Source organism: Gigantopelta aegis, chromosome 6 (genome assembly GCF_016097555.1).
Source record: "Gigantopelta aegis isolate Gae_Host chromosome 6, Gae_host_genome, whole genome shotgun sequence".
Classification (NCBI taxonomy): Eukaryota; Metazoa; Mollusca; class Gastropoda; order Neomphalida; family Peltospiridae; genus Gigantopelta; species Gigantopelta aegis.
In genome coordinates, this window is record NC_054704.1 from 83,713,191 (window position 1) to 83,734,993 (window position 21,803).

General features: G+C 36.0%; 1 protein-coding gene across 1 annotated transcript; it reads right to left on the minus strand.

The window, feature by feature from the left end:
* Nucleotides 1-203: 203 nt before the first annotated feature.
* LOC121374334 (OCIA domain-containing protein 1-like) lies at nucleotides 204-21,404 on the minus strand. Its single transcript, XM_041501403.1, has 8 exons — nucleotides 21,300-21,404; nucleotides 18,780-18,849; nucleotides 16,389-16,442; nucleotides 14,268-14,315; nucleotides 12,051-12,189; nucleotides 9,228-9,373; nucleotides 5,932-6,099; nucleotides 204-2,533 (listed from the first exon to the last, which is right to left on the minus strand). Exons 1-8 carry the CDS (start codon nucleotides 21,360-21,362, stop codon nucleotides 2,493-2,495), a joined length of 729 nt encoding a protein of 242 aa, XP_041357337.1. The 5' UTR covers nucleotides 21,363-21,404; the 3' UTR covers nucleotides 204-2,492.
* Between the last annotated feature and the right edge of the window lie 399 nt (nucleotides 21,405-21,803).

Here is a 21,803-nt window from a genome sequence, read left to right on the forward strand (position 1 = left end):
TTACATTTTAAAAATTTATAAATTGTGTGTTTGGGTTGGTATGGATTTAAAACCTGTTTTAAAGAGTTTTTACATCGTGTAGTAAATACTATTTGTTACACAATACATACCAATTCATGGGTTCCCTTTTGTCACAAACAGACTTGTTTCTACAAACTTGATTCAATTTTAATTATCATGAACATACACTAAGTTACAGGTTGTTTTCTTTCTTCAAGTTTATTTAACACCAACAATGATTACATATAATAAACATGCTTATCTCTTCTTTCAAAGAAGCCTAAAAAACCAGCTTTAATATACACAGTGTAACCTTGCAGGCTAGACTCATTCATACATACCTACATGTAAACTGTTACAAAACACAGAATGTAAGACTAACATAAAGTAAATCTTCATTCACCACAAGCATCATGGAAAACATCGTCAGTAGTGTATTTGCAAAACCATAAAACCGAAAAGTCTGTTGCCCATTATTATGACGTTACATAACCCACTAATACCATTATTACTGAAAACCCCCACTTTTCAATGGATTCCAATGATAAAAGATTATGGAACTGAAAAACTGTTTTCCATAAAAAGTTGAAATTCTGAGACCTGCACAACAAGGGCAACTGTTCAGATAAAAACAAATTTTCCAAGTTTTTAGAAAGAGCCAGCTGATATTTAACATTTTAAATTCAGTAATGTGAATATGGGCAAATAACAAATGAGAATGGCAAAGCCATGAGGGATTGCATGTCGCATACTGAATAGAGAAAACCTAAATCAAGCCACATAATTGCTAGACGTTTTTATTATTTTATTATTTTAAACTTCGTTTAACATTCTACAATCCCATTTCATTTAGAGTATACAATGTGATTACAATGTTTTCTTAGTAGCTTAAAACTGTTTTAAAACAATTTTCTTTTACATTATATTTGTCAACAAATTTCCACTTTGCTCTTGTATCACATATATGTGTAGTTCAAAGAATATTACTTGGTGAATACCAAATATTTATGCAATCCTTGAACGTATTTAATAAAAGTCATAAGCAATTATAGACCTAAGAATGTTCAAAATTACTGACTTTTTAATGAGATAAGATGCATGGGCCTTTGGTGTGCAGCTGAAAGACACTCTAACTGATTATGTTTACCGATAACTCATACCATATATGAAAGCTATTCTAGGAAAGGATTACAAGTTAAAGTAGCTGCAGAAAGACCATGTCCTGCTGCTAAAAGAACATACCAGATATGAAAAAGCTATCTTAAACAATATCTTATTGTTGTTAAAAAGCAATTTCAGTAATTTTATCCAAGTCCTAGATATAAATGACCTTGACCTCGTGGGTCAGGACTGTGTGTGCAGAGGAAAGGCTGACTGTGTGAACATCCACAGCAAACATGAAAGTCATCCATTAAAGGGACATTCCCAAGTTTGCTGCAATTTTTAAGATGTTATCGACTAACAGAGAATTACAAATATTAAGACGACCAAACACACATTGAATATACAGACACTGATATTCTAAACCAGAAAATATATTTAATATGTAAGATGAATCATAGAAATATTTTATTAGTTGGAAACATCTTGCAATGCAGCAAACCCAGGAATGTCTTTTTAAGTTATTCACAGTTAAAAACCAAATTCTACATGTACCAGTATCTCTTACTGAACAGTCATGCCAAATATGAAAGTCTGTTATTAAACAATTCAAGAAAAACACACAACCTAAACTAGAATGATCTCTGTAAACACAGGCCAAAAGAGAAGTGGAAATGTGGTGAGACATGAATTTTAACGAAATGCTGATGTGGTCAGACAGCCAGATGGAGATTGTCTTTCTGTTGCCTGGCATAATACACGACATGTTAGCCATAAAGGACATTGTGATGATTATTTTATGTGCAAATAAAAACTAAACACATCCAAATTTTAAGGCATCAAATACAGATTATGTAGTTAATAGCATAAAATGTTTATTTGCAATACTGTTTTTTTTTTTATTATTTGGGAGTAAAAAGGGAATAGATTTTCATCAATTGTGACCTCCACTCCAATAGTAAATATCTGACACTTTGAGAAGAAAACGTTGAGATAATGTATTGGTAACACTGTCAATGGTTAATTCATCACTCCCATAAGTATACAGTAATGTTAAATCATGTTGTTTCCCAGGATCAGCATATTGATCACTGGGAACATATCAAGTCTTATTATGTACATCTGTTGAAGTGTTTTTTCGGTCAATACCAATCCAATAAGCCAACAACAATTGGATGGCCCAGTTTTTATCTCTGAACTATAGTACACACACAACATGGTCTTCTTATACAGAGGTTCAAATTGCTTTCAAACAAAACAAATATTAATGATACGGTACTTTCGTCCTGTGGATTATTCACCAACATCACTGGCAGAATGCACCATCACTGTTAAGTCTGCATTTGCACACAAGCACAAATGTAAAGACGTATTTCAAGTCGGCAGGGTTTTCATTCATCCCATTCATCTCCATACTGGTTTTTCTTTGTCGCTGAAAGTAAAAAGTAAATTATGCAGAAAGGTTCACTGACTGATGAATGATGACACAAAAACCAGTATGTGGTACTAGTATTGGAAAAGATCCATTGCCAAAAATATTTTTACACTGCCTACTAACTAGTCGGTCTGATAACAAGTATTGAGATACGTATTACATTACGACCAACCCACATAGCTACACTACTACATCTCACCGTATCATACTGTTACCCTCTACCCGAAATAATTGGGAGACCAAACACGATGGCAAAGATACTCAAATAGCTCCATTTATTTTCGATGGAACAGTTACAAATTATGCACCAAATTAGCCTCATGAAAACTGCACAATCTTATATTTTGGACTTAATCCAATGGGAAATCTAAAATTCATTAGCACCACAACTGCATTTGCCAGCATGGGCGATCCCTCCTCCCACCCACCAAAAACCCTTTCCTGTTCTGGACGAAGGAGCCGGCATGGGACTGCATCTGTGCCCATGACAGGCATGCACTACAACAGCTTGCTCTGAATATGCACATTAAGCCCTATGACCTGACCTGAACTAATAACTGAATGTCTAAACCACTTCCTATCATATTGTAACAAAGTTACACTCGACCTGGACTAATAACTGAATGTCTAAACCACTTGCTATCATATTGTAACAAAGCTACACTCGACCTGGACTAATAACTGAATGTCTAAACCACTTGCTATCATATTGTAACAAAGCTACACTCGACCTGGACTAATAACTGAATGTCTAAACCACTTGCTATCATATTGTAACAAAGCTACTCTCGACCTGGACTAATAACTGAATGTCTAAACCACTTGCTATCATATTGTAACAAAGCTACACTCGACCTGGACTAATAACTGAATGTCTAAACCACTTGCTATCATATTGTAACAAAGCTACACTCGACCTGGACTAATAACTGAATGTCTAAACCACTTGCTATCATATTGTAACAAAGCTACACTCGACCTGAACTAATAACTGAATGTCTAAACCACTGAACTAATAACTGAATGTCTAAACCACTTGCTATCATATTGTAACAAAGCTACACTCGACCTGGACTAATAACTGAATGTCTAAACCACTTGCTATCATATTGTAACAAAGTTACTCTCGACCTGAACTAATAACTGAATGTCTAAAGCACTGGACTAATAACTGAATGTCTAAACCACTTGCTATCATATTGTAACAAAGCTACACTCGACCTGGACTAATAACTGAATGTCTAAACCACTTGCTATCATATTGTAACAAAGCTACACTCGACCTGTAATAATAACTGAATGTCTAAACCACTTGCTATCATATTGTAACAAAGCTACACTCAACCTGGACTAATAACTGAATGTCTAAACCACTTGCTATCATATTGTAACAAAGCTACACTCGACCTGAACTAATAACTGAATGTCTAAACCACTTGCTATCATACTGTAACAAAGCTACACTCGACCTGGAATAATAACTGAATGTCTAAACCACTTGCTATCATACTGTAACAAAGCTACACTCGACCTGCACTAATAACTGAATGTGTAAACCACTTGCTATCATACTGTAACAAAGCTACACTCGACCTGCACTAATAACTGAATGTGTAAACCACTTGCTATCATACTGTAACAAAGCTACACTCGACATGGACTAATAACTGAATGTGTAAACCACTTGCTATCATACTGTAACAAAGCTACACTCGACCTGGACTAATAACTGAATGTCTAAAGCACTTGCTATCATAGTGTAACAAAGCTACACTCGACCTGGACTAATAACTGAATGTCTAAAGCACTTGCTATCATAGTGTAACAAAGCTACACTCGACCTGGACTAATAACTGAATGTCTAAAGCACTTGCTATCATATTGTAACAAAGCTACACTCGACCTGGACTAATAACTGAATGTCTAAAGCACTTGCTATCATATTGTAACAAAGCTACACTCGACCTGGACTAATAACTGAATGTCTAAACCACTTGCTATCATATTGTAACAAAGCTACACTCGACCTGGACTAATAACTGAATGTCTATAACTGAATGTCTAAACCACTTGCTATCATATTGTAACAAAGCTACACTCGACCTGGACTAATAACTGAATGTCTAAACGACTTGCTATCATACTGTAACAAAGCTACACTCGACCTGGAATAATAACTGAATGTCTAAACCACTTGCTATCATACTGTAACAAAGCTACACTCGACCTAGAATAATAACTGAATGTCTAAACCACTTGCTATCATACTGTAACAAAGCTACACTCGACCTGGACTAATAACTGAATGTCTAAACCACTTGCTATCATACTGTAACAAAGCTACACTCGACCTGGACTAATAACTGAATGTCTAAACCACTTGCTATCATACTGTAACAAAGCTACACTCGACCTGGACTAATAACTGAATGTCTAAACCACTTGCTATCATACTGTAACAAAGTTACTCTCGACCTGAACTAATAACTGAATGTCTAAACCACTGAACTAATAACTGAATGTCTAAACCACTGAACTAATAACTGAATGTCTAAACCACTGAACTAATAACTGAATGTCTAAACCACTTGCTATCATATTGCAACAGAGCTACACTCGACCTGAAATAATAACTGAATGTCTAAACCACTTGCTATCATATTGTAACAAAGTTACTCTCGACCTGAACTAATAACTGAATGTCTAAACCACTGAACTAATAACTGAATGTCTAAACCACTTGCTATCATATTGTAACAAAGCTACACTCGACCTGAAATAATAACTGAATGTCTAAACCACTTGCTATCATATTGTAACAAAGCTACTCTCGACCTGAACTAATAACTGAATGTCTAAACCACTGAACTAATAACTGAATGTCTAAACCACTTGCTATCATATTGTAACAAAGCTACACTCGACCTGAAATAATAACTGAATGTCTAAACCACTTGCTATCATATTGTAACAAAGTTACTCTCGACCTGGACTAATAACTGAATGTCTAAACCACTTGCTATCATATTGTAACAAAGCTACACTCGACTGTAGCTTGACCTGGACTAATAACTGAATGTGTAAACCACTTGCTATCATATTGTAACAAAGCTACACTCGACCTGCACTAATAACTGAATGTGTAAACCACTTGCTATCATATTGTAACAAAGCTACACTCGACCTGGACTAATAACTGAATGTCTAAAGCACTTGCTATCATATTGTAACAAAGCTACACTCGACCTGAACTAATAACTGAATGTCTAAACCACTTGCTATCATATTGTAACAAAGCTACACTCTACCTGGAATATTGGCGGAACATCTTAACCAGATACTATCTGATAAAACACTTTACTGTGATGCTGTGACAAGAAAACGATGAAGCCAACCTTTTTGAGTGGACAGCCAGGGTGATTGCTCAGGGCGACGTCTAGGCACAGGCTCCAGGGGTCCGGGTAAAGACGAGGATTTCTCATACTCCTGTCTATTCTGCCGGCGGAGTTCATCATATGATGTTAATTTAAACGACTGATCTTCGTCAACTTGCTTGTTTCGTACTGAAACAAGAAATGTCATGTTCTGTATGCGCTTCGGTTCATCCACATACACAGAATTAAAGTTTGTTTTGTTTACTGACACCACTAGAGCAATTTGATTTATTAATCATTGGCTATTGGATGTCAAACATACATGCATATATATATTGTGTTAAGAGAGGAACCCTGCTTCATGTTTCCATTAGTTGCAAGTTATCTTTTATATGCACCATCCCACAGACAGGACAGCATATACTTTGGCAGGCCATAGGATTTCAAATTTCATGGGAAACACTTTTTCGGTTTCGTGCCTTATGATCAAGGGAACCCATCGGAAACTGTTTATATTATTTTTGTTGAATAGTCGTACTCGATATAATAATCATCGAAAACAAAATTTCGGTTCCATGATTTTACCAACACGGTACCGGAAACAATGAAATCCGAAGGCCTGTTTGGCCTTTGATATACCAGTCGTGGTGCACTGGCTAGAATGAGAAATAAGCCAATAGTCCCACCGACAATGATTGATCCAAGACTGACTGTGCATTTTACCACTGTGCCATGTCTTGCCCTAAACACAGAATTAATGTAATCTGATCTTGTGTTTTGTGTAACATACTAACATGGTACATGATGGGATAGCTCTATCATTGGTTGTACAGATGCAGAATGAAGCTTATCTAGGATTATTTTTGACAACACATGGTTGTTTACACATGTATGTGTGTTAACAATTTCAAGACATGACTGGCTGTTCCTAGGAAATCGATTACATTATGACATATAGTCAGTGTTCTCGCTGCTCCATTTAAGCGGGGCGGTCCGCCCTGCTATTGCATTTTGCCGCCTTCCTTTCACGTTCTCCGCCTTCCTTTATTTTTCTGCACCCCTCTTTATTTTCCAGCACCTATCTCCGCTATTTCCAAATGCACACTTTTTGCCACACAAAAAACCCCACAACGATGAGTCTGCACACTGGACATCAAAGGAAACAAGCCGCATTGTATACGAAAAAGCAACTGACGAAACATTTACGACAGTTACCGTAACGTAATTTAATAGTATTTTTAACAGCCTCTATTTTGTCCCATACCTGTATCCATTTGTATGTTTAATACACACAATAAAAGTTATATTTTATTTGAGCAATGAAAACATTTATATTTTTTATGGATTCGGCAATCTCCGACTGAAAACCCCCCACTTATTTGGCGCCAAATTTGTCACGTGATCAGAACTGTCACTTTTTTTCCACTAACTGTTGTCTGATATTTTGTCCTCAGTTACAGATATAACTGACGATTCTTACTTTCTGTCATTCTGTTTATTCAGCAATTCTTATAACATATTGTAAACTTTTAATTTTGGGGGGATATCACCACTTATAAAATCAACGGAAGTGGTAGTGTTTAGCATTAAAATCATTCATCTTGGGTGCCAAATAATATATACACCGTCACTACAAAAACAAAACTACTTTTTATCAGCTGGCGATGATATTTTATCACAGCGATCGATTCATTCGATGAAGATGGAAATAACAAGAAATGTTTTCGACATTAGGGGATCACACACACACACGTCTTTTTTGTTTTTCGTATATCTTAAATCTTTATTAAAATAATAATATTAAAACTTTGATTGGTTCAGCAAAACCGGAACTGCCAGTGAATATCAGACCGATAACATCTTCGGTCCAATTAAAAGACGAGCCTGCTTGTATTTCGTATAAACGTTTTGTAATCAAAATAAGGAGTATGTCTTTCCTTTTTTTTTCTTTCTTGTTTTTTGAAGGGTGTGGTGCTGCGCGGCCGTCCTCCTTTAATTTTCACCCAGCGAGAACACTGTATAGTTAACCTGACAATCATGGGTCTGTGACGCATAAGTTAGCTACAAGTGCAACGGCTGTAAATAATTTTGACTTGAAAAAGATGTTATAATTTGCTTAAAACCTGATTTTCTGTTTTTTGAGGATGTTTAAGAATAAAATAATACATTCGTGTCCGTTAGATACCATTTATCTCACAACTCGTCATTTAAAAATGTATAAAACTCTCTTTCACTCGTTAAGATACATTTTAAAACAATTCATCAGATAAATGATACCTAACGGCCACTGTGTATTATTTATTCTCTGTGTACACTCAAACTGGATTGGAATCAGTATTTGGGTATGGTTTCTTGGAAGTTTAGTACATTGCATACAATGAAGTCCAGTGTCTACACTGACTAGGGGAATACGAATTCTGTCCCAAAGTGTTTAACTCATTTAGCCTTCTGACTACTGGATTAATTTTTGACAAAAACAACAATGAGGGAGAACAAATAAATTTATAACATTTATCACACACTGTTACTTAAAATGTTCTTAATACATAAAATAATGTTCACATGCGAATCATCAAGGATTATTTTTGTGTCTTTTTAATTTTTATGATCAGTTAATGTCAATTAAAATTAGGCAGAAAATCGATAAAGTTGCATTTACGTAAGCACTTTTTTAAGGCCATATGTTCAGTATTTACAGCCATTATCACCAATAACTGGATGTACTGACCTACATACAATTCATATCCCAATATTTTGTGACTTTCATTGTTGGTAAAACGGTCAAATCTATTATCAAATTAGCTGTCACAATCAGCTATCGATTCCTAAAAATTACTGCACTGCTGTCAAATGAAAATATTTGACGAAAACCTTTTTTTTTCAACGCAAAATTCCCATGTGTCTCTCATGCATAAAAAAATAATAATAATAAAGCGACGGTTATCATAATTAGTCTCAATCAGTGTTGTTATATTTTATTTCCGGTCAGAGTCGTGTGAAAAATGGTGTGAAAATATGAGTGAGTGAATGTCAACTTGTGCGACGTAAAGCGAGATATCTCGCCTGCAGTAGTCAGAAGGTTTAAAAACTGTTCATATTTGATGTAAATGGATTTGAAGATGGTGGGAAATATGTATTGGTGCATGTACTTACTGTATGCGGTACACAGCATGTCAGCTTGTGTGACGTTGAGCGAGATATCTCGCCTACAGTAGTCCGAAGGTTAAAAACTGTTCACATTTGATGTAAATGGATGGCAACATCTTGTTCCATAATTTGAAACTGAAACAGAATTTATCAGTACAGACACAGCCTACCTTCCCTATCTATAGTCGGCCTGAAGTTATCATCCAGCCCCTTGGAAATCTCACTGGAAGACCGGTTCGTATCAATGTCGTAGTTTTGCTCTCGTTTCTGTCGTACATAAGCATCATCTGCATATGCCTCTGAGACAGAGCTATAACTAAAATTAACATAAAACATTTTACTATACACAAACACCTTCAATTCAGCATAATGAAAGAAAGAAAGTTTGTTTTGTTTAACGACACCACTGGAGCACATCGATTAATTAATCATTGGCTACTGGATGTCAAACATTTAGTAATTCTGACTTGTAGTCATCAGAGGAAACCTGCTACATTTTTTCTAATGCAGCAAAGGATCTTTTATATGCACTTTCCCACAGACAGGAACAAACATACCACACCCTCTGTCCAGTTGTGGTGCACTGGTTGGATATAGAAAAAAACCAATCAGCTTAATATATCCACCTAGGTGGTTCGATCCTGCAAGTCCCTCAAGCGAGCACTCAACCGACTAAGCTAAATCCTGCCCACAACATAACGACTGCTAGCCTTAATCATTTGTGGAAATCTGACTGAAATTGACCAGATTCACTTTTATTATTCCTTCCTTTTCGCCAGTACAATACAAAACAATAAAACAAGACTGACCTATTTTGAGAATGGTTGCTTAGGTTACAATAAATCAGCATTTTAACAACAGTCTTTACAAAGACCATTTGGAAATATCTGAAACTTCAGTACAGCAGGAAAGATGAAGCAGTATTTATTAATTACTTTAAGGAGTTATTGTCGTATATATTTAAGTAGTCTTGAAATTTCTTCACCATTACAGATTTCCTTAAGATAATTTCAGATGAACTTTGTGATTCACATATTTTCATCCGAGATTCTTAATTATTAATTTTCAACCATTCACTTTTGCATGCAATTTTAATACAATTTCTACAGCAAAATAAATTATGTGAACAAAAATATCATGAGGGCTATGTGACTGTCGTTTTAAGGCAGCACAGTCACTTGGTAATGTTACATCAATATAGACTGATTTAAAAGTGTTTAGATACCTATCACAAGTCAGACCATTGTCTTGTTTTACTATTATACCAGTGGCAGCATACCACATATCATATCATATAATGGTCTCTTTTTATCCCATCCAGAACACAACTTTAAAGGCACATATCTTAGTTTCAGCCCGTGAAAATGGACACAAAGTTTAGTTAATCTACAAACCTGCAACACACATTAGGATACAGTTATAACAGAGAGAAGCTAAAGTCTGTCATGTTTAAATGGGGAAATACCGTCTAGAAATAACTAGACCTTGTCTCGATAACCATGACTTCTCAGACGAACATGCGTTTTTAGAATTATGAAAAATGCATTTTGGGATATTACAAAAACCTGGATGACCAAAACCACTTCAGGTGTACAAAAATTAACATTAAAAATATGTCATAGTGTTCAAAAACTAGAGTCTGTTGCTTTAACACTAACTAATTTACAATAACCCAGTCGGTGGGAACATTGGGCTATTTTTTGCTCCAGCCAGTGCACCAAGATCGGTATATCAAAGGCCATGGTATGCGCGATCCTGTCTGTGTGATGGTGCATATAAAAGATCCCTTGCTACTAATGGAAAAATATCATGGGTTTCCTCTCTATGTCAAAATTACCAAGTGTTTGACATCCACTAGCCAATGATTAATAAATCAATGTGCTCTAGATGTGTCATTAAACAAAACAAACTTTTTTAATTAGCAGTAAAGACAAATACACACAGCATTGGATCTAACAGTAATTACTAATTACTCAAGCTTCAATCATTATTACACAGTGAAACTCCTCTAAACCGGACACACTCGGGACCATGCAAAAAGTCCGCTGTTAAGAGGTATCCGGTTTACAGAGGTTCTCTTCTGCACAGATATTTAAAAAGGGACTATGAAAAACGTACGGTTTTGATGAATTCCAGTTTACAAAGGGTCCGGTTTTAAAAGGATTCACTGTATTAGTTTTAAATTTATTTACAATAAACAGAGTTCTAGACAGGCCAAAAGGAGACCATTTTATGAAATGGCCCTCAGAAACCGTATTTAAATACTACACACATCAACCTCGCATACGGTAATCATTAAAGATTTGAAAATGCATTTCGGTATTTTTAAAAATGAAAACCCATTTCCTAAACCAGACTATATGAGAAGCTGCTAAACAAAGTAATGACAGAATAGTAACTGCGGTGCCTATACATTAACTCCTATGAAATGGCATCTAACAATGGAAAATGAAATGGAATATTTTTGCAAATATGAACAGGATTTCTAATAAACAATAAGTTATGCACATTTGTTTCGGGCCCACACCACCCTTTTCCTGAAAAGTATTAAAAAGATAATTTAAAATAGAGCCTAGAGCCCCTGTGGAATTACCTCTGACATGCCTCTTCTAGTTATTATGTTAGTTTTGTTTAACAACACCACTAGAGCACACTGATTTATTAATCATCGGCTACTGGATGTCAAACATTTGGTAATTTTGACATAGAATTTTAGAGAAAAAAACACTACATTTTTTCATTAGTAGCCAAGATCTTTTATATGCACCAACCCACAGACAGAATAGCACATTCCACGACCTTTGATAAACCAGTGGTGATGCACTGCCTGGAACGAGAAATAGCCCAATGGCCCACTGATGGGGATCGATCCCAAACCGACTGCACATCAAGCAAGCACTTTACCACTGGCCTACGTCCCGCCCCTGCAGCGGTAAATTTGGTGCAGTTTTTAATATTTAATTATTTAATGTACGGTTTAAAATAAGACATACTCCGACTGTAGCAGTTCTGGGTTTTTCTTTCCACTCAGAGCTTGCGCGAGGCGGCTGTTGGGAATCCGAGTGAGAATCTTTTCCCGACAGGTCGACTGGTACGAGAGTTTGCCAGCCAGGTAGCCGATGAACAGAGCCCCTGTAGAAACACACACACAGATTAGCGTCAGGTCGTTATAGCTACTTACGGCAAAATCAACTGGCCACTAGTAAAACAAAACACATGGAAATTTAACAGCCTTTACATTGTTAAGAAGAGATAAACTGAAACATAATGAACATAAAATGTCACCAGTGTTCACACTGGCAAGAAGGGACAAACTGAAACAAATTAACACAAAATGTAACCAGTGTTCACACTGTTAAGAAGGGACAAACTGAAACATAATGAACATAAAATGTAACCAGTGTTCACACTGTCATGAAGGGACAAACTGAAACATAATGAACATAAAATGTAACCAGTGTTCACACTGTCATGAAGGGACAAACTGAAACATAATGAACATAAAATGTAACCAGTGTTCACACTGTCAAGAAGGGACAAACTGAAACATAATGAACATAAAATGTAACCAGTGTTCACACTGTCATGAAGGGACAAACTGAAACATAATGAACATAAAATGTAACCAGTGTTCACACTGTCATGAAGGGACAAACTGAAACATAATGAACATAAAATGTAACCAGTGTTCACACTGTCATGAAGGGACAAACTGAAACAAATTAACATAAAATGTAACCAGTGTTCACACTGTCAAGAAGGGACAAACTGAAACATAATGAACATAAAATGTAACCAGTGTTCACACTGTCAAGAAGGGACAAACTGAAACATAATGAACATAAAATGTAACCAGTGTTCACACTGTCAAGAAGGGACAAACTGAAACATAAAATGTTACCAGTGTTCAGTGTCAAGAAGGGAGAACCTGAAACATAATGAACTTAAAAACGTTACCAGTGTTCACACTGACAAAGGGGAACAAACTGAAATAGAATGCACATAAAATGTTACCAGTGTTCATTCTGAAGAGAAGGGACAAACTGAAACAGAATGAAGATAAAATGTTACCAGTGTTCACACTGACAAGAAGGTACAAACTGAAACAGAATGAAGATAAAATGTTACTAGTGTTCACACTGACAAGAAGGGACAAACTGAAACATTATGAACATCACAGTAAGCCCTGTGATCCAGTAGTTAGGGCACCCATCAAGAAAGAAAGAAATATCTGTTACGTAATATCTGAGAACATTTTGAACTATGGCTATTTCAACTATTTTTGTCTTGATTCTGATTACAACACTATCAATTTCTTTCATACATACATGTAGTGTCTTTATATTTCCTAGATTCCTTCAAGAACTCTTTGATTCTGATCACACACTTTCAACATCTTTCATACATACAATCCATGTTGCGTCTTTGTATTTCCTAGATTCCTTCACTAACTCTTTGATTGTGATCACAACACTTTCAACTTCTTTCATACATACATGTTGCATCTTTGTATTTCCTAGATTCCTTCACTAACTCTTTGATTCTGATCACAACACTCTCAACATCTTTCATACATACAATCCATGTTGCATCTTTGTATTTCCTAGATTCCTTCACGAACTCTTTGATTCTGATCACAACACTCTCAACTTCTTTCATACATACAATCCATGTTGCGTCTTTGTATTTCCTAGATTCCTTCACTAACTCTTTGATTGTGATCACAACACTTTCAACTTCTTTCATACATACATGTAGTGTCTTTATATTTCCTAGATTCCTTCACGAACTCTTTGATTCTAATCACAACACTGTCAGCTTCTTTCACACATAGTGTGTGTATATTTCCCAGTACCCACCAACCCTCTTAGTCCTCTGTCCTTGCAGATAACAAAGCTGGTCTACTCCATGGCACTAGATAGTGGTTGGAGAGCTAAGTAGGTCAGCTAAGTGGATCATAACAATGTCATTAGAAAGCAAAGTCCGAGAATGAAACCACACACTGATGGGAGATGGCACATGGTGCAGTAAACATTGATAAAAAGGATAATAGAACACAAATAAATAAAATAATGACTGTTGTACGAAATTGAACAAATTAGTAAATATTATTTTTAAGTGGAGGTAGGGGTATATTGCAAACCTTAGAACAAAAAAGAACTCAGTGAAATTAATCTATAACTAATATCAGCATTCACAAAGTTACTCACCCATGTTTTTAAAAAGAGATCCATATTTTGGATGTCCCGATAGATAGCCTAAAAAACAAAACAAAAATAAACTGTTATACTTGGTTATTTTGCACAATGTTATCAGTTTTGTTAGAAAAAGATGTGTGAAAACATTGTGAAAATTCAATTGAACTACAATATGCTAATTTATTGACAATTTTCTTCATATATACATGTATGCAGTGCATCTAGCTAACCTGAAATGATTGCATAAAAATAAAAATACATCTAAAATATACAGTCAGACATTGTTACCTCCATGGTGAAGGGACCATCCCAACCGGACTGAGATACAAGTGAGTAAGATAAACATGCATGTAGCAGTTTTAGGTAAATATGTCATGGGAAACAGTTTTCGACCCCGATACATCCTATTACCTAAGCTAATGAGATGACAGAAGTTGAGACTGTACCAGAAATATATTTTTAACTTTACGAAACCATCTTTATAATCATTAACTATTGCATGTAATTAATTATGACAAGCGACAACTCATCTCCGCTACCACCATTGGAAATGGAATACCTGTATCTTGTCTTTTTACTTTGTAAAGGTGAAACAAAAATAAAATTATAGTTTGTTTTGTTTAATGACACCACTAGAGCACATTGATTTATTAATCATTGGCTATTAGATGTCAAACTTTTGGTAATTTGACATACAGTATCAGAAGAAACCCGCTATATTTTTTATCCATTAGTAGCAAAGGATCTTTTATATGCACCATCCCAGACAGGATAGTACATACGACGGCATTTGTTATACCAGTCTGGAATGAGAAATAGCCTAATGGGCTCGATCCCAAACTGAACGCGCATAAAGCGAGTGCTTTACCATTGGGCTAAGTCCCGCCCATCAAAATTAAATACTGTAAATCAGAAAATATTAGCGACCTTAAAATTTAGCAAAATCCGTATCAGTGACATATTAGCGACATAAAACATTAGCGAGGTCGGCATATCAAACATTAAAAAAAACGTAGGCCGTTTTTTTTTTTTTTTAAACTGACTGGTGACAAGAACACTCGATAATTTTTGATGTTATGCAATGCGCACTATTTCCGGTTTGAAATATAGCCTCAAACATCCAAGTGACGCTCCTTGTCTCCAACTTAATTTTAATAAAAACATTACAGTGTTATACGTCTAAAATAATTAGTATTGTTGTCTGTATTTATTGCCTAATCTAGACTATAGCCTGTTTGTCCAGTTAATCGCCTACGAAACAACCACACATAATCAGTCCAGTGAAAACGTATTTTTGGAGTAGTCTATTGTGCGTACAGGGGTCATACGCCATTTTTTCACTGAGATGTACTAGTAATCAATGCTCTGGTATTTTTCTCACTTTGTCAAATAAAGAAAACTATTTATTTTTAACAACAGTTATGTGTCTTTATTGCTCAAAGTTACAAACACTGAAACTATAAGACTGTATTCATAATACTGACATTTCGTTTTGCTTTGCTGCGACACTGCACCGGATGTGACAATAGTTTTAATTATTGAGCCACGAAGGGTAGTGCACATAGGATATGTGACAACTTTTTATTTGCCTTGGTTCTGAAATTCAATTGAATTGTTCACAATTGATTAATTCAAATCGTTATTAAATATGTATACGCTTTAAGACTTGTTTGATTTTTGTTTTAATCTGACTTTAGTTTATATTTAGCGTCATGAAATGTTAGCGTTTTGTATGGCTTCGCTAAATTCGCGAATAATTTATGCTCGCCAACATTTTCTGATTTACAGTAAATAAAATTTTTGAAAGGGTTCCAATTGTTACATTTAGTTTGACTCACACTTGGATTTGGCTGCTGACTTTCTCACCAAAATGTCAGAATAATAATATTTTTTAGACCAGCTTAAACTTTGCACAGGTGTAAATAAATTGTGGCAAACAATGCTTGAAACAGTATGAAGGAATTAAGAGTAAGCCAGTATATTAACCAGTTCTTTTGTTGAGGTGTTAAGGAAACAAAAAATAATTTTGAGATGGAAAAAACAAACATAAATCATAGATCTGTGAATTGACAATAAAAAAAAACCCCAACAATGATCTTAACCAGAATCTTAATACACAGAAGAAGAAAATACCTATTTTCACAAGGAACTGTGTGGTGCCCATGAAGACGACACCCAGTGGAATACCTGAAACAGAGATAAAATAGTCTGTATACACGAAGAGCTGTAAAACCTAAACAAGTCCACAACCAACCCCTGCAATTACCCACGACAATCGGCAAAGCCATGGAGGTTTTAATCTCTGGCACTTTTCAGGGTGTTTTTCAGTGGCAAGGTGTTTTTTTTGCTGTGGACATTTTTTTTGATTGCAGGGGTTGACAACACATTCGTTAAATCTTTCTACATGGATGTAAATACAATCCTGAAAGGCTGAATCAAATCCTGGACACTACCATCAAATACAAATGTTTACAGGTACATCATTCTCAGAAGGTGGGATTTATTCAGGATTTTTTGCTATGGTCCCATGTTTGATAGGCTTAGGAAACATAGCGCTATTTAATCATAATTAGGATGATTTTCTAGACCACTGAATGCACCATAATGATTGATAAATTAATTTACCAGAACAGACATAATTACACAAATAATTACATGTCAAACTGGAAATTTTCAGTGCCACTTTCTTTTCGGAAGGGGCCTATGTTCAGTATGACTGATTGCTTGGATAAATCCCCGAGGAGCACAATTTGTTGTGTATTAATTTAATTCCTAACTAGTGTAAACATCAAGTTTATAATCAGAATTGGTAACGGTGACCTAAATGTCAATTAAAGCACTGCTTACATTTATATCAAACTTATAATCAGAACCATTAGATAAAAGATAACCTACAGACCCTAATGTAGAATTAAAAAGGTAGAAGTGACTTCCTCATTCCCAGGAGAAAGTAAAGAAGTGTGTTCAAAATGGGCAGAGTAAACATTTATCAGTAAATTTTGTAGTGTTTTGAGTTCATTCAGTAATGTTTTGAATATTATGTTATATTTTGATATCAAATACATTTGTACTACTACTTCCAGTAATAAACTATAATTAAATAAATATAATGTATTTTCAATAAAAATGTGATAGTACATGTATTTAACTGATAATAAATGTGTTGCTGTTATGTTAACAGGGTTTCTGCCAGAGGGTAAAATGGGTATGGTGCCATATCCAAACAATTTTTGCAGATTTTTTTTTTTAACTTAACCTGTTAACAAATCAATTACTCTTATCATTACTACATGATTTTCTTAACCCTAAACTTAACACATTTTCTTTCTTGGTGAGGCCCCCCGTACCCCATGTTTACTGTGGTTGCATTCAATTCCATAGCGCCATACCCAAAAAATTATTTCTGGCAGAAACACTGGTTAAAATGAAAGTAATAATTTGTATTTCCTGGCATTAGTGAAATAAATTTAGCAGAGAACTAAACAAAGGCTGACTGGTAACTGCAAACAGCACGGCCTTGAACAAGTGTTGTTGTATAGTCTGGCACCAAAGTAAAACAACAGATCGACACTGAGGTGTTACGAGAGCTATAACATATCTTGTCTTCTGTCGTGTGATTTTGTTTTTAAAACTGGATTAGATCCAAAATATTATGATGACTTCGACTTTTCTTGCCCACTGGACTGAATTAGCCAGCTTTTGCACGGTGCTAGATACATTTGTCTAGCACCTCGGTGCTGGACATTGTTTTACACTCGAGTGACATTGTGCCTCATGTTTTACAATGAATGACATAATAACTCATGGTTTTCAGAATTCTGTTTGCCATTTCACGTTGTATCAATGTTTTAAAAAGATTTAAACGAATTAATATTTTCAACTTTATATTTATTGGTAAGTTGTTACATTTTTATTTCAATTTTGTCCCTCGGGTTGGAATTGCCTTATCTATACCTCACAACAGTGATAGATTATATTAATCAATGCTACTCCTAATAACATCGGAGACTTGAGCCGACTTTTTGTGAAAAAAACCTCCATTTCACCAGCTAGCTTAGGGCCTGGACCTAAACGTCAATTAAAGCACTGTTTACTCCTATACTGTTTATAATCAGAATAGCTAGGTAAAAGATGACCTAAACGTCGATTAAAGCACTGTTTACTCCTATACTGTTTATAATCAGAATAGCTAGGTAAAAGATGACCTAAACATCGATTAAAGCACTGTTTACTCCTATACTGTTTATAATCAGAATAGTTAGGTAAAAGATGACCTAAAAATCGATTAAAGCACCATTTACAATCAGAACAGTTTGGTAAAAGATGACCTAAATGTTAACTGAAGCACCATTTGCATCAATAGTTAAACTAACCTTTAAACCCTGCTTACATCTAGATCATATTAATAATCAGAACTGTTTGATATAAGTTAACTAACTTACTTCAACCCCTGCTTACATCTATATCAAATTCATAATCAGAACTGTTAGATAAAAGATGAACTAAACTTCAACCCCTGCTTACATCTATACATCAGACTCTCCCAATTGCACTCCTTCAAAATCAGCATTTCTTCTGAACTAAGTTTTGGAGCCTGAAAAACAAACATATAGTTGACTTGTAAATGTGACACTGATTAACGGTGTATTGTTTTTGAACCGAAGTTTCTGAAATTAAAAAACACACATACTATACCCATCTGTGTACACATACGTGTGTGAGGTGTGTGCATGTGTATATGTACGTGTGTGTATGTACATGTGTGAGGTATGTGTTTATGTGTGTGTGAGGTGTGTGTGTGTGCACACGTGTCTCTCTCTCTAGAGAAATGAAATTACATACAAGTAAGCTGCTAAATGAAATTAGATATATGGTTGTCCCGAGTTGCTGATATTGTAAGATGTTTTCAACTAATAAAAATAAATAAATAATAACTAAAATTAAATATATGTAAATAAAGTTTCTTGTTTAGAATATCAACTGGTGTCTGTATATATTCAGTGAACATATTTCTGATTGTCCTGACGTAAAAGTAGACCAAATGGCACTGCGATGGCAATTTAAAAATGGGTGCATACATGTAAGTACTGCAAACAGATGTGTGAAGACCAAGCTTTATGAAGTGTCCAGTCTTATTTTCTTGATAAAAATAGAAAGAAAGAAAGAAATGTTTTATTTAACGATGCACTCAACATTTACGGTTATATGGCGTCAGACATATGGTTTAGGACCACACAGATTTTGAGAGGAAACCCACTGTCGCCACTACATGGGCTACTCTTCCGATTAGCAGCAAGGGATCTTTCATTTGTGCTTCCCACAGGCAGGATAGCACAAACCATGGCCTTTGTTGAACCAGTTATGGATCACTGGTTGGTGCAAGTGGTTTACACCTACCCATTGAGCCTTGCAGAGCACTCACTCAGGGTTTGGAGTCGGTATCTGGATTAAAAATCCCATGCCTCGACTGGAATCCGAACCCAGTACCTACCAGCCTGTAGACCGATGGCCTACCACGACGCCACCAAGGCCGGTCAGTGTTCGAGATTAACGGTATCCCAATATCCCGGGGATTCCAGAATTTAATTTTGGATACCAGACTTCAAGAACCCAGTATTCCACCGGGATGCCATATAACACTAAATTCTCAGGTGGAATACCAGATTTTGAAATGTTAGTATCCAACTGGGATACTGGCCAAAACTTTTAATCTCGAACACTGCCGGTGATAAAAATAGAGGGTGGGACAAAGCCCAGTGGTAAAGCGCTCGCTTGATGCACGGTTGGTTGGGATTGATCTCCTTCAGTGGGTCCACTGAGCTATTTCTTATTCTAGCCAGTACACCACAACAGATATATCAAAGGCTGTGGTATGTGCTATCCTGTCAGTGGGATGGTGTACATAAAAGATCCCTTGCTACTAATGGAAAAATATAGTGGGTTTCCTGTCAAGACTATATGTCAAAATTACATTTGACATCCAACAGCAGGTGATTAATATTAAATCAATGTGCTCTAGTAGTGTCCTTAAACAAAACAAACTTTAACCTTTTTTTTTATACCAGTTGTGATCAGCAGAGCTCTCAAGTTAGAACTTTTGCAAGGAGTCTGGTCAGAGTCCGACATCGTGAATCCGAATAAATCAGCATGGGAAATAAGCATGCTGACAATAGGTCAGAGTTTATGATTCTGACCAATAAACAACGTGGACACCTATTGAATGATTTTAATGCCTTACGATGCTTAACCGGGCCAGCCGGCAGTCGCAGGCTTATTTGTTGGTCGTTGAGATCAAATGAACAACAAAAAATATATATATGTATAATTTTTTTTTGCTATAATGTTTAAAATGTGCGAGAAAATCATGTACCGGCATGAGAGCGTGACACAACTTTCAAATGCGCGAGTCTCACGCCAAATGCGTGAGACTTGACAGCACTGGACCAACAGCGCATCAAGCCATGTATTGGACTATGGGCCCCCTAAACTTGCAACTATAATATGAGACAATCACCTCTTGCACACACTCAGGCCCGTATGCAGGGGGTGCGAGGGGTGCGAACACATCCCCCATAGTCTGCCGAGGTCCGTCCGTGGATGTGTAAAAAATAAATAAAAATAGTCCGACAATGTGAACTGTATGAAGAAACATTTCAAATTTACTTCCCAGAATGCATCTCCTGCATTCTAGATTTTAAAACTTTTTGGAGGGGCATGCCCCCGGCCACCCCCTATCAACTCCACTACCACTTGTGTAACAATCACACATTCAGACGGTGGGTTGGCAGCTCTGTTGGTCACGATAATTTTTTACCACAAAACTTTCCGGTTCTAAAGTATCTTTAAAAAAACGATGTTACATTGGCAATAAACGTGACCCATAATTGATAACAGGACGTGAGCGGCGCTAACCTTGCCGACCACTGACATTGACACAAGTTTAAACATCAAATTCAGTGACATGTCAATTAAAATGTCGTGTCACACATGTAGGTATGAACGAATTCAAAATGTGCATTTGCAGTAAATGTATGTTTAACTCACTGCTCGTCTGACATCGTGTTCTCCGCCTGGGTTAGGTGCCGAAAATTCTTTAGAGCTGGCCATTACGATCGTTCTTATGCGTGTTTTCTTCCAAATGAACAGGAACACTTAACTAGCGGGATTTCTACCCCCCATTACCCACCAAGATGCACCACCTCGGCCAATATACTTATAAATCCACTGGCGTAGGAAACGGGAGGGGGGGGGGGAGGGGCAAGTGGTGACATGTGTCCCCCCACTTTTCAGATATTTTGCTTTATATTAGCTTTATAATAGTGTAAACGTGTGTAAATATAAAAGTTACCACCCACCACCCTTTGTGGCACCTTCCTACGCCACTGCAAACTATTGAGCAACATGTGCTCATTGTAATAGAACGTTGTTAATCGGGAAATTATTTTCATGAATATTAAAATTTAAGGTGAAGAATACTTCACATATATATTTTAATATATGTATAAATATTAGAATATAAAAACCATCGCTGCTGCTACAAAGTGTGTG

Bases quoted from the DNA above. Each gene is read 5' to 3' on its own strand.
- LOC121374334 (XM_041501403.1), bottom strand. From the start codon at position 21,362: ATGGCCAGCTCTAAAGAATTTTCGGCACCTAACCCAGGCGGAGAACAC. The intron at 14,316-16,388 runs GTATTTTCTTCT...TTTGTTTTTTAG, and splicing joins ACAGTTCCTTGTGAAAATAG to GCTATCTATCGGGACATCCA. The intron at 2,534-5,931 runs GTTGGCTTCATC...TTTTACTTTCAG, and splicing joins CTGGCTGTCCACTCAAAAAG to CGACAAAGAAAAACCAGTAT.